General features: G+C 37.7%; 1 protein-coding gene across 7 annotated transcripts in view; it reads right to left on the minus strand.

Moving 5' to 3' along the window:
• Positions 1-13538, minus strand: part of LOC128015579 (ecotropic viral integration site 5 protein homolog) — a 56150-nt gene that overhangs the window by 26660 nt on the left and 15952 nt on the right. For 6 of the 7 annotated variants that reach the window (XM_052599513.1, XM_052599518.1, XM_052599517.1 and 3 more), the window contains exons 2-3: positions 11154-11380; positions 916-1105 (exon numbers count right to left, since the gene is read on the minus strand). In XM_052599513.1, the coding sequence (XP_052455473.1) occupies positions 916-1105; positions 11154-11380 (417 nt within the window). Of the gene's footprint in view, positions 1-915; positions 1106-4110; positions 4425-11153; positions 11381-13538 lie in introns of those variants that run through there. The other variant, XM_052599519.1, reaches the window with a different exon arrangement.

The raw sequence follows: 13538 nt of genomic DNA on the forward strand, positions 1-13538 counted from the left end.
ACTTCTGTTGCTGCTTTACTAGAAGAGCCTGAGATCCTCCTCTTTGGCTTCTAAGAGGTCATACATTAAACACAAACTACATTTACTTTGTCTCACTGTGTTCAATATGTTTTGTGGCAAAGTGACAACCCTGAAATTTGTTTAAGAGGATTATATCATTGTCTTTTCCATTGTTGCCTTGGAAATGTTATTGTGAGAGTGGGATATGTAAAACACTTCAGAAGTATTATTTTAGGAGAATATATATATATATATATATATATATATATATATATATATATATATATATATATATATATATATATATATATATATATATATATATATGTTTGTGTGTGTGTGAATTTTTATTTTCAAACATATTTCAGCTGAAGGTGCTTCATACCCAGGAACAAACAATATATGCTAGGTTCATATGAAGCTTAGAAACTATTTACCATCACACACACACAAAAAAAACCCTCTATTTTGCATAACAAATTCTGAATATTCTTTATTCAAATATATCATTACAATTGCATTAGAAATGCTATTTGATATCAAACTTTACAGTTAATATAATCCTTTCTCTCTCAGTTTCCTCAGTCAGCAATGGCACTGCACATGTACGATTTTCTTTATTTAGGAACACAGTAGCACTACCAGTATATCACTCACATATTTAAATTGGGTAGTATGTTTTATGACCTTCTTTGTAATGCGTTTCACGACCTTATAACAGCAATAAATCTGTTTAGCTGTGCGCTTGTGCACTATATTTGGAGTTGCTCCAGCTTTGCTCTAAATGTCAATAAAATGTTTATTTATTGTGTACTGTTGCGATTAAATAAAAGAATGATATGTGTTCATTAATATGTGACATGCATGTAATTTGCCCACAGTGCTTGTATACAATGTATAATCTATCGGGCTTACCTTCAGTTGCTTTTCCTTCTTCTTCCGCACATCTTCCCACTCATTGACGATGCGTCCCCACAAGATCCACGTATCCTCCTCCAAATGTGACAAGTTGGAGGAGGCTGATGAACTAGACACCAGTGAGGAGCCACTGTTCCTTCGAGAGCCATTCACAGAACGTAAAGACTTACTGTCTGTCTCCAACAGCCTGGAAAGACAACCATGGCAGAGAACAGTCATTTCAGAAGTAAATGCTGTTGCAAATCCATTTTAGAATATTATTTGTATTATTCTGTTTTTAACTAATGTTAAAGTGTTGTACAATGTGAAGTGGTGGCAGAATTCTTATATTATTGCGAAAGATTTTTCACATGGTTATTTAATATATAAACAGTTTTTCTGTTGAATTTCTAGCAAAAAGATCTGATATACTATTACCAAGACTGCGACGTACTGTGATATGATATTGTAATGCCACCCACTCTAAAAGGAATATTAATAGAGTTTAAAGGTAGAAGCTGTGTTTCCTGAAAGGAAGTTTTGGTGTACAGATGGAGCAGCGATAAGAGAAGCCATCGCATTAAGAAACACAATAACAGTAACACAACTTGTCAGCTTTTCATCCAGTTTCAAAGAAGTTGATTATCAGTGAACTGAATGGCAAAGCGGTTTTTGGGGCAGAATGAGGGCATGATGCCAGCAAACAGAAGAGAGACTTCCATCCATTCTATGGAGAAACATTAGTAATATCCCTGCTGGCAAACCTAGCGCATTGACATTTTTATGATGACATTATTGTATTTTGGGCAGCACTAGCAGTTATCTATGGCTAAACTGGCCCCAGCACTCCTTTTTACCTGATGTGAAAAAACACGGGGTGGCATGTTTGTTCCAGACATTAATACAGTTATAAACAACATAATTCAGAGCAGAGTATTAGAGTGAAGTTATTTCAGGCTTTAAAGTCAAGTATTTAGAATTAACTGAATGTTATGAAACCGGGGATGCTTGCCAAATGAGTGTGCTAGCTTGGGAATGCTGGCAGACAGCTATAAATGGAAAAGCCCAATTAAGACTGAACAGCATATCTAATGCAAAGGTTGTAGAACAGGAAAAAAGTATATAAATACTTTGTAGAATAGGAGAAAGAAAAAAAGCACACACATTAAAGCCAAGGCTAACTGCATTAGCATGAACAACGGAAATACTGCATGAGGAAACAGACTAAATCTTTCTGCCACTTTCTTCCAGCTAAATATAAAACAATGCTGTTAAATCTTTATTACGGTTTTTGTCCCTTTCTGAGTGTGAGCGACAGTGTGGTGGCGCTATCGTTGTGAAAACAGGCAGACAATGCTTGTGAGTAAGCTCAACATTTAAGAGCTGACAGCACAGACACAAAGCCATGGAAACCTGATCTCGGAAAAAGAGAGGGGCCCCGGTTCTCTAAAGGCAGCACTAGGTGACGTCATGGCCAAGGCTCTGAGGCTGGATCCAGTTACAGCCGCTTTTGGGTCATGCTAGGGGGGGGCCACGGTTGTTAGGGCTGAAAGGCAGTGAGAGCGAGTCATGGGGTTCACAGCTGAGGGGTGGTGATGCTGAATGAGTTACTGGTGATAGGTGGGCAGAAAGGAAAAAACAGAGACTGTCCTGCTGGGACATTTTCATTCTCTGTTTTTCTCAGACCACTGGAATTAAGTCCTTTAAAAAGTATATTTTCAACACTATTTTTGTTAGAAGCACACTGTAAACTGCATTCTAAACAACTTAAAAGTCACTTTAAATTCCAGTCACAAATTGCAATGGGATACACGAGATTTCAACTGGTTGTGGTTGTCACCATTAAACTCTTGCAGCATTCAACTCTGAATAATAATTCTATCAAAGCTTTAGTCTAGGGGTCCTCAAATTAGGTCCTGGAGGGTCGGTGTCCTGCAGAGTTTAGCTCCAACTTGCCTCAACACACCTGCCTGGAAGTTTCTAGTATGCCTATTAAGACATTAATTAGCTGGTTCTGGTGTGTTTAATTAGAGACCCCTGGATTAGACAAACAACATGAGGCTAAATCTCTCCTTCACTTGGTCGAGATTAAAAGATTATTAGTAACGGAAAGGAAACTTTAAAGAAATTCATTATAAAAGCATAGTTCAAACACACACACACAGTCATCATTTACTCACCTTAATAATGTTCAAAATTTCTATGATTTTTTTAAACTTATTTTGGTAACTTATCGTTTGAACTGAGAATATTTTCTAAATATTTTCTTTTATTTTCCACAGAAGCAAGTCAGCCATACAAGGTAGGGAAAAATGTGAGTGAATTATTTTTCCTTTTTCACAGAATTTTCCTTTTTGGGTGAACTATCCCTTGAAATGTAACAAAACCTTTTGACAACTTCCTTCTCCTTTAACCAGAAACACACCGAGCCGAGGTACTAGTGATGACGAAAGCAGGCTACGTTGGCAGTGTCTGGGTCCAAAGTTGCCCTGACACACCAAGCCGATGTGTGTTCCAGGCTTTTGGGGCAAGGCAGAGCTTTCCTCTGGCATTGGGCACAAATGGCAAAGCCCGGTAAGGATGCAAAATCCAGAAACAGTAAAATCTCTGCTGGTGGAAATTTATGAAAACATTTTTATTCTGTTTAATCTTATCTAATTTGCCAAATAATGTTAATGTTCTGAAGCCTTCAGCGTTTCTATATTTATTAAAGTAGTACAGTAAAGAGGGAACGGAAAAAGTTAACACCAAACATTTGCAAATACAGCCATTCACAAGCAATCTACAGATGTCCATTAACTATATTAAGCAAAAAAAAACAAAAAAAAAACTAACATTAAATTAAATAGATGATGTACTGTAGGCTTAACCTATCTGATGAATTTAGTAAGCATTAGGATAATTTGCATTGCAAATGTTGCTTCTGTGTTAATGATTCACTGCTGGTTAAAGTGCAGAGTGGATTCTTGTACAGGAAACAAACACTGCATTTTCCTCCACAACAATTACTTTACTTCGTAAAAGCAGATAGAAAGCCAAGTATTTGTTCTACAACGGAATGAAAAAGCAAGCACAAACAGAAAACAAGACCATGGCAGCATAAAATGACAGCATTAAGAAAAAACGGGTAACCAGCTGTAAATCACAGCTCCACTGAATCTTGCTGCGTTGTGCGATAGAGAACTGATCAAAGGTATTACTGTAGCTGCTCACCACGGGAAGCTCATTCTGCAATCCACATGTCTTTCCTTGGATTCCTCCATATAATCCCAAATGTGTGTGTGAGAACTTAAACAACCTGATACTCTCTCACACTCTCTTGCGGTCTCAGTCTCACCCCACTCTCTCTCGCTCTCGCTCTAAACCCACATAAACACACACACAAACAATGCTTATCTTAAGTGCAAAGGCCTTCAACCTGTGCAGCAGCAGGAAAGCTAAATTCCACTGGAGTTCAAAATCTGTGGGGGGTGAACCACTGACGTTTATTGATGTCATGACATGGATTGTCTGACCACATACACTACAATTCAAAAGTCAAAAATCTGTTTAAATGTAAAAAATGTACAAGTAAGATGTAAACAATAAATAAAATAAATCCTGTTTTTTTCTCTCTCTCAAGACACACACACACACACACTTACTATTCAAAGAATATTGGGGAAAAAAAATGTATGATGTTTCCACAAATGACTGACTTTATTGTATTTCTGATCAAATAAATGCAACCTTGGTGAGGATAAGAGACATAATTAAACTTTTTAATGCTAGTGTAAAGTAGGGCTGTGTTTCAGCTACCTCACAAATATAATAATTTATGTTGCAATCCAATACATAACACTGTAACTGAACTGTGTTGGAGAATCTGCCATAAATGTGATCCTGGACCGCAAAACCATAAGGGTCATAAGGGTCAATTTTTCCCAAGGGTCAAATAAGCTTTCCATTGAGGTGTGGTTTGTTAGGAAAGGACAATATTTGGTCGAGATACAACTATTTGAAAATCTGGAATCTGAGGCTGCAGAAAAAATCTAAATACTGAGAAAATCACGTTTAAAGTTGTCCGACTGAAGTTCTTAGCAATGCATATTACTGATCAAAAATTAAGTTTTAATATGTTTACAGTAGGACATTTAGAAAATACCTTCATGGAACATGATCTTTACTTAATTTTTGGCATTAAAGAAAAATAAATTTTGACCATACAATGTATTTTTGGCTATTGCTACAAATATACCCCAGCGAATTCAGACTGATTTTTGTGGTCCAGGGTCACATATGGAGATAGAGAGTCTCAGTTCATCAGTGAGACACAAGTGAATCTGGAATATCAGTCTCTCATGGTGTTAGCAATTTAGTTATTTTGAGCACCGCGTCTTAGAAATGGCTGTGTGTATCTTTATGGAGGAATGTCAGTTTGGATGAGCTGCTGCTTCTTTATTAACTAAACCATAGGAAATATGAAAAAACAAATCAATGAATAAAAATATGGAGAAGTATCAATGTAACACTGTATGAAAATTCATTACAATATATACATATCTGATAATATTGGCACAGCCCTAACTTAAAGTCAGTGGTATCTGAGATCCGGTTTCTACAGTGGCAAGTAAAGCCCATATGGCCACATGTGAAGTATCAGAGCTCCAAACACTCCACAGACTCTCTGAGCAGCTGCCCTACTTTCCATGCTGCAGAAAGAACTCTGTGGGTGTTGCATTCGCCCAAGCGGATCACTCTGATTCCGTTCTAATACTGAAACCAGCCTGTGATACCAGAAACAGCAAGATGAAAGCAAGCATTTGGTCTCCACCCTACTCAATTATTAATGAGGAACAGGGTGGGGCTTTGTTCTGCCGACACTAATTCAAATAACTGTTCACATAAGGTCAACATACCTATTAATGCTTTAAAACAGCCAGGAAATCAGTTGCAGATGCTGATACGGCCACCATTTCTTCGTATGTGAAACCAGGAAGGAAAAGGATTTTATTACATGTCTCCTTCCTGGTTTCTAAAGTGTAATCATGAATATTTTATATGAAAGAGTTGGTACTAAATTGTGTATCCTTAACAAAAAAAAGAAAAATAGTTAGGCTTATATTTTTAACAACATTTTTAAGTTTTGATATAAATTAATAAATTAATATTGTAATTCAGCAAGGACAAATTCAATTGGTCTTTAACAAGAAAAGGATAGTTCATCCAAAAATGAAAATTACCCTATGTTTTATTCACCCTCAAGACCAGTGGTCGACCAGTGTGTGTTTTTGACAGCCAATGCCAATATCTTGGGGGCAGATAGCCGATATACAGCTGATATAATTTATTATTATTATTACTATATAAGAAATTTTACACCATTTGACAATGGAATAAAAATAAATGTGTAAAAGAATCATATTTATACTTTAGATGACAGTATTATCCACAAATAAATAAATAAATATTGAACACCTCGAACACATCGGCCAAGCAGAAAAACTTTTTGCTCGATGCCGATGTATGAAAAATGTAAAATATCGGCCGATTAATCGGCCTTGGCGATATATTGGTCTACTACTACTCAAGACTTTTTTCTTTCATGCGAATACAATCAGACTTATTAAAAAATATCCTGGCTCTTCTAAGCTTTATAATGGCAGTGAATGGTGGTCCAGGTTTTGAAGCAAAATAAAGTACATCCATCCATCATAAAAATGTTCTTCACAAGGCCAAGGAGGTTGAATAAAAGCCTTCTGAAGCGAAGCAATGAGTATGTATGAGAAAAATATACATATTTAAAACTTTATAAACTGTAATCTCTAGCTTTCGCTAACTGACGTTTGCACTTTTAAGAGAGAGTGGCATTCCAGCAGATGATATAGGATTGTAACAATAAAGACTTCCTATTCATCGGGAAGGAGGCGGGAACCAGCGCACAATCAAAATGAAACTTTAATTATTCAAAATAAACACAAAACAGCGCGTCAGCCCCTCACGGCGACTGACGCGCACAAATAAAAAGCAAACACATAAAATAATGTCCCAGGCCTGGTCCTCTCTCGTCCTTCACGGTCGTCACTCCAGTTTTATATCCTTCCATCTCCTACGTGGGACTCGATACTGGCGGTGGGGCGCAGGTGTAGCTCATCTCCAATCACTACACCTGGCCTCACTCCTCGTTCCCACGCCTCTCGGCCCCGCCCCACTCGCCACAAGGATGTATGTGTAATTATTGATATAAGCCAAGAGGAGACTAGTAGGGATCCACCGATATGAAAATTCTTGGCCAAAACCGAACAAAAGGAAACACTGGGCCGAAGGCCGAATACCGAACACTGTTTTCAAAAAAGGCTTTTTTTGCCCACCACTACATAAATTAAATATAGGCAAAATTACCTTTTTACTCTTTTGTCCTTGTATTTAAAAAAAAAAAAAAAAAAAACAATTACAAAACAAAAAATTAAAAATATGCATTTACTTAACACTGAACATTTTTTTTTACATTCTAGCAGATATTATACCAACAAAACACAATTTAAATTGAAATTAATAAGTTAGTAAAATAATATTGTTTGGCCATTTTTGAGACTTGAGTAAGGCAGGTAATTTTTACTGTACAAATAAAGGCAGCATTGCTGAGCACAAGAGACTTCTTTTAAAATATTAGATTATATTACAGATCCCAATTTGAATAATATGTGTGAATGTTATAATAAATGTATTAATAGAGCTGTCGTAGGGAAATTATTATTATCATTATCATTATTACTATCATTTACTTTTTTATTTTATTTTACAGAACAACAGTACAATTACAATACTATGATTTATGAATGTTGATGGAGTTGTTTCTTTTTCTCTGCTTTTATTTTGGCAAAAACCCGCAGGAAGATCTCAGTGCTTCTTTTTGTTGACAACAGCATGCAGATTTATAAATGATTCTCATTACGACTTTGGGAAGAAGTCTGTCGCACATATCACATTGTCACATGCCAATGTGTTATGTCACATAACTAAAAAAATGTTACTGAGCAACTGACGACTAACAGTTTCAGTGCAGATTTTCCTCATGCTTTGGACTCTGAACCTTAGCGCCACAAGCTCGAAATGACACTCTCTCATGAATGCGCATATGACAATTAGCGGAAGCTAGAATTTTAAATATTAGCATTTCCCCCCAGAGCTCCGTGGAACACTTTTTATGATGGATGGATGCACTATTCCTCCTAAAATCTTGACCACCATTCACTACCATTATAAAGCTTAGAAGTTTTTTTTTTTTTTATATATATATTTTTTTGTCATACACCTAGGATGGCTTTAGGGTGAGTAAATCATGGGGTAATTTTAATTTCCGGTTGACCTATCCCTTTAAAACAAAAGAGTTCTATTTCAAATACACGTTGTTTTAAAATTTCTATTTAAATAATCCTGGAAAGAAACATCAATTTTAACAAAAATATTAAGCAGTTAGACATCGTTAATGACAAGAAATGTATATTTAATCACCAAACTGGAATTCGAATGATTACTGAAGGATCATGTGACATTGAGGAATTGAGGAATCTAATCGCTGCAGAAAATTCAGCTTTACCACCACAGAAATAAATTACACTTTAAATTATTTTAACATAGGACAGTTACTTTACATTCTAATAATATTGTGTGTACTATATTTATGTTTTACTATATGAAAATACAGGCTTGGTGAGCAAGACTTCTGTCAAAAATATTACAAAATGTAACCAACCCCAAACCTTTGAAAAATAGAGTAAAAGGAGGAATGGGATCAGGACTCAAACCAGTGTCATTCAACATGAACAATTTGGAGCAAAATCACCAACGACATTTCCTACAACTATGCGTGAGCAACTCATGTGAACAAGTGAAGACGTGGTAGATTACAGGAGAACTGAAACTGATAGACAGACAACTCCACAGACCCTGATCTCTTGCTGGTTCTATATTTGGAAAAGTACTGTGCCATCACTTGTCTGAGAACACAAAACAGCTACCCCAGCAAAAGGCTTCACTGTGTTAACATCATGTCAGTTTTTACTAGAGAGCAGGCTAAACTCGGACCACACCAGAAGAGAAGCTGGACAAGACTAGGGCTACGATAACTAATCAGTAAAATCGTTTGCGTCTGCCTTCCGTGCATGGAAAACGTCTACCAGACATTCCTCATTCCTGCAGATGAAACAGAGTGAGCTGTTGCAGGAAAGATGCATGATCCATGCCGCCCGAAACATGAGAATGCTTTATTTTACATTTTAAGCTAATGTGTAATGTTTAACCCAACTTGTCCTGTCAGGCACTTTGACAGATGCATGTGCCGTTTAATGTGTGTGAGATGTTTCCTCAGCACATTATCTGCATTTTACGGTAATATCTTTTTTGTAAATGTTACACATTCAAGTGAATGTTTCTATTTTGCATGAAAACTTGTCCTTACGGTCTGCGTTTAACTTCAGACTTCACTGAACGAGCGCCAGCACACACATGCGTATCAAACAGACAGAACACAGTAAAAGGGAGAAAATTCATATTCAGAGCAATAGTGTTTTGCTGATATATCTGTTATTGGACGGTAAATTTAGGTTTAAAAGTCAACCTGTAATTCAAGTATTTTATGATAGTAAACGTTAAGGGATAACAGAGAGTGATTAAATTTAAATGTATGACGTTTCTTACATTTAAAGTATAAAGAAATGAGAGTAAAAGGTTACTGTATTCAGAGTGAATGTGTGTGCTCCTGCAAAACAGGGACAGTGTTTCTCTTTACTATCGTCATCATTATTATTTTTATTTTTAATATAGGGAATTAAAGCATTCACATTGCACACGGTTGCGGTCCGGCAGCGGGTCTGCAACAGAGCAGAAGATACCGTTACCGCACCATGTCTATTGCTGTGCTGCAACTGAATTAAAGGTGCTTTCACATCTCTAGTTCGATTCATTTGGTCCTAACCAAGGGCAAACAATTATACATTATAGCATTTTTCAGCTTTTTTGGTTCCTTTTCACACAACACTGATTGCTTTGGTCCGTACCAGTTGAAACGAACCAAAATGCAGTCACATGACAACATCCACATCACTCATTGGCCATGACGTATTTCCTAAACTGCTTTTCGATTGGTCAGGATTTACATGTGGGAATATTCTAACATAAGAGGAAAAGCCAGCAAACAACACGGAGACAACACAACTATGGAGAGACGACTGCGCAGGCTGGTTTTGTCCCTGGCCATAATCTATTACATTGTTTGTATACACCACAATATGCAAAAAATAAATTTCTATAATGAAGCGCGGATGCAGCTTGAAAATAACGTTCTAATGCGCTGCAAACGGCGAGCGGGCATCGCTCGTAGCTTCAAGCGGAGGCGTGCATTAATTCTTCTTAACTCTGACATGCTCATGGTCATCCGACCAAATTTCTATGAGGCTCCGCATCTCCTCACTACTCCAAGTTTGTCCACGAGCTGCCATGCTAAAGTGCAAACTGTCAACAAACACTTCCTCATCCCATAATGCACAGCACAGCTTACTACGGCAGCTGGTTTAGTCCAAAAAAGATCAGTACTTTTTGTAGTTGGGTCTGTTCGAGGTCGGATCACGTTCTCACCACAAACGAACCGCTCCAGAGTTCGTTTGGAAGCGTACCGAGACCACCTCTTCAAGCAGGACTCGGTACGCTTGTTTGGTCGGCTTTTGGTGCGCACCCGAGTGCGATTGCTGCTTTCTCACATGCCCAAACGAACCGGACCAAAGGGGGAAATGAATTCTGGTACGATTCAACCGAACTAAATGAGGCAGGTCTGAAAGCACCCTAAAGTAACAGCGCATTGTTTTCAGTAAATATGAACATGAATTGACATGAAAATGTAATGATTACATCATAAATGGATAGTATTAAATTCTACTGTGTTTCACAGTCAACACATGTGGCTTTTTTGGCTAGATTTAAAGGGAAAGAGCACTTTTAGCTAAACAAGGCAATAATAGATGGCACTCGTGGAGGCAGAAAATATGGAATGTCATTCCGCTCATCTAAAATAACCTCAAATCAAATCAAAGATTCATCCTTTAAGCAGTAAAAGGAAGTAGGAGAATAATAATCAAACAAAAAATAAGCATAGCAATGTGACCACATGGTGCTCCCAAAATACTTCTTGGAATGTGTAAAGAACTGATTAAGTGTTGTGTTTTTGCAAGATGAAGACTTGAAGCAAATCCTCCAGATGATATTCAGTGAAGCACACATACCTGTTCTGCTCCTCTAGTTTGGCCAATAGCTCCACATCATCTGGGCTGAGCTGGGTCGGGGAGGCTGAGGAGGGCGAGGACAGCGAGGCAGTGGATGAAGCTACAGTGGTGTGCAGCGAAGAGGGCGTGGCCACCTGACTAGCCATCTGACTCACCGTGAGCGACACTGAGTTCTTCACCCATGAAAGAGTCGAACTCAGCTTGCCTGCTACCTTGTCTGTAGCCACCTTTGGAAAAGTGAACGAAAAGTGCTTAAGTGTCAAAATAAATAAACATCTTAAAAGCATTGATTTTAGTAAGCTAAAGACAGGATATGGTACATTTCTTGATCTAAATAGTGCTTAATATTTTTTTATAGGGTTTAGCCTAAAATCTGTACAAATATTTTAAATAACCAGTGTTTTTCTAGACCATTTTTTTATTATTGATTCTGACACCTACTGCAATAATGTAAACATTTTTATGTAAGCTACATAAATGATGTTATAAATTGATAGAGATCAAACAATGAGATTGAACAATGCAAATAAAAAAATAAATAAAAAAAGTGGCTGAGGTGGCCTGCCACTAGGGCTGCACGATGTGTCGTTTAAGCATCGATATCGTGATGTAGGAATCCACGATAGTCATATCGCAGGATGTGCGATGTAGGCTGTCGTAGTTGATCCATTATTCATTAACTGTACGGGCCAGCAGCTCCCCGGCCCTTGACGAATGTGATTTGCGGATTAATTGCACAGCTAAACCATCATAGAGTGAAAGTTTATCATTGCCAGGACTGAAAACCACATGCAAGTTTAACAGGGCAGAGTGAGAGGGAGCGCGAGAGAGACAGAGAGAAAGAGCGCGCGAGAAAGACAGAGAGAGAGAGAGAGAGCGCACGCGAGAGAGAGACCGAGAGAGAGAGAGCGCGCGCGAGACAGATAGAGAGAAAGAGCGTACGCGAGAGAGACAGAGGCCGGTGACACACTGGCTGTGTGGCGTGAGAGTCGCGTGTCTGAAGCGTCCCAGAAGCGTGGTGGCTGCCTCGCGTTTTCTGTGTCTTTACACACCAGAACCGTGCCTGACGCGGCGCTGGGCTGGCGTGCTGCTGCTAGAGAGAGAGCGCGCGCGAGAGAGAGACAGAGAGAGAGTACATTAGAAGTACCATCAATGTTTATAGAAATGTATATGGATTTATTTTGCATGTATTTTTTTTTCTTTTTTTTCTCTTATGAATATATATATGTATTTTTTGTTTTGTTTGTTTCTATTCTGATATGTACAATGCTTTGCCAATATGTACCTTTGTATGTCATGCCAATAAAGCAATATGAATTGAATTGAGAGAGAGAGAGAGAGAGAGAGAGAGAGAGAGACCGAGAGAGAGACCGAGAGAGAGCGAGCCGTTTTCAAACAACACAAGCTCTGTCTTGCTATCTCTCCCTCGCGCATATTAATCAATTGACACGATGGTGTCGATGTTTAAATCATTTAAAATGAGAATGTAAGTGTGCTCACCCCATTTGTTTTTAATAAAAAATAATCGCAATATATATCGCAGAAAAATAAAATATCGCAATGTCATTTTTTCCCCAATATCGTGCAGCCCTACCTGCCACACTGATTAATCTCTCACACGGACATTCACGTGTACGGGAAAACTCAGGACAGGTCAGTAGCAGCTCTGTACGGTCTAATGAATGTGGCACAGTTCACAATACCACATACAAACACACTGGTCTTCATACGTGGTTTGATTGTACTGTGCAATTGTTAACTTTCCTTTTTATGTCTTTTTATTTACCTTTTTTTTGTTGTGATTTTAAAAATACTCAGTTCAAAATGAAATTTTCTGGAGTTCTGGAGTTTACCCAAAAATGTAAATGTAATCTTTCTTCCATGGAACACAAAAGAGGATATACTGAATAATTTTGATGACCAAACAGTTTTGGTTACCAAAAAAATTCAGTAATACGAGTAATATGAAGGTGAATAAATTATGACAGAATTCAAATTTTAGGGTTAACTATCCCTTTAAGAACTTAATTTTTATAAAATATTCACATGGCCATCTTCTCCATTATTTCTCATATGCTATAGGTCAGCAGGGTTTGAAATTAACAACCGGCACCAGCCAAATGCTGATTTTTTTTTTTTTCCAGGCACAGTGGTGTGACCTGCAAGACATGTCAGACTGACATTTAGCAAGTAAATGCTGTCGGTAAGAAGCAATGACTGACATTTATAGCCAACAGACTCACTATATTTTGATTAGGGATTCTCAGATTTACCGGCTACTGATCTCAATCACCAGCGCGGGTGAAATATTTATAATGCTTAAGGTACCCATCTTCATATTTCTTCATTAAATAACTTAATGCCATTTGAAAACATTGTATGAGA

The sequence above is a fragment of the Carassius gibelio genome, chromosome A6, assembly GCF_023724105.1.
Source record: "Carassius gibelio isolate Cgi1373 ecotype wild population from Czech Republic chromosome A6, carGib1.2-hapl.c, whole genome shotgun sequence".
Taxonomy (NCBI): domain Eukaryota; kingdom Metazoa; phylum Chordata; class Actinopteri; order Cypriniformes; family Cyprinidae; genus Carassius; species Carassius gibelio.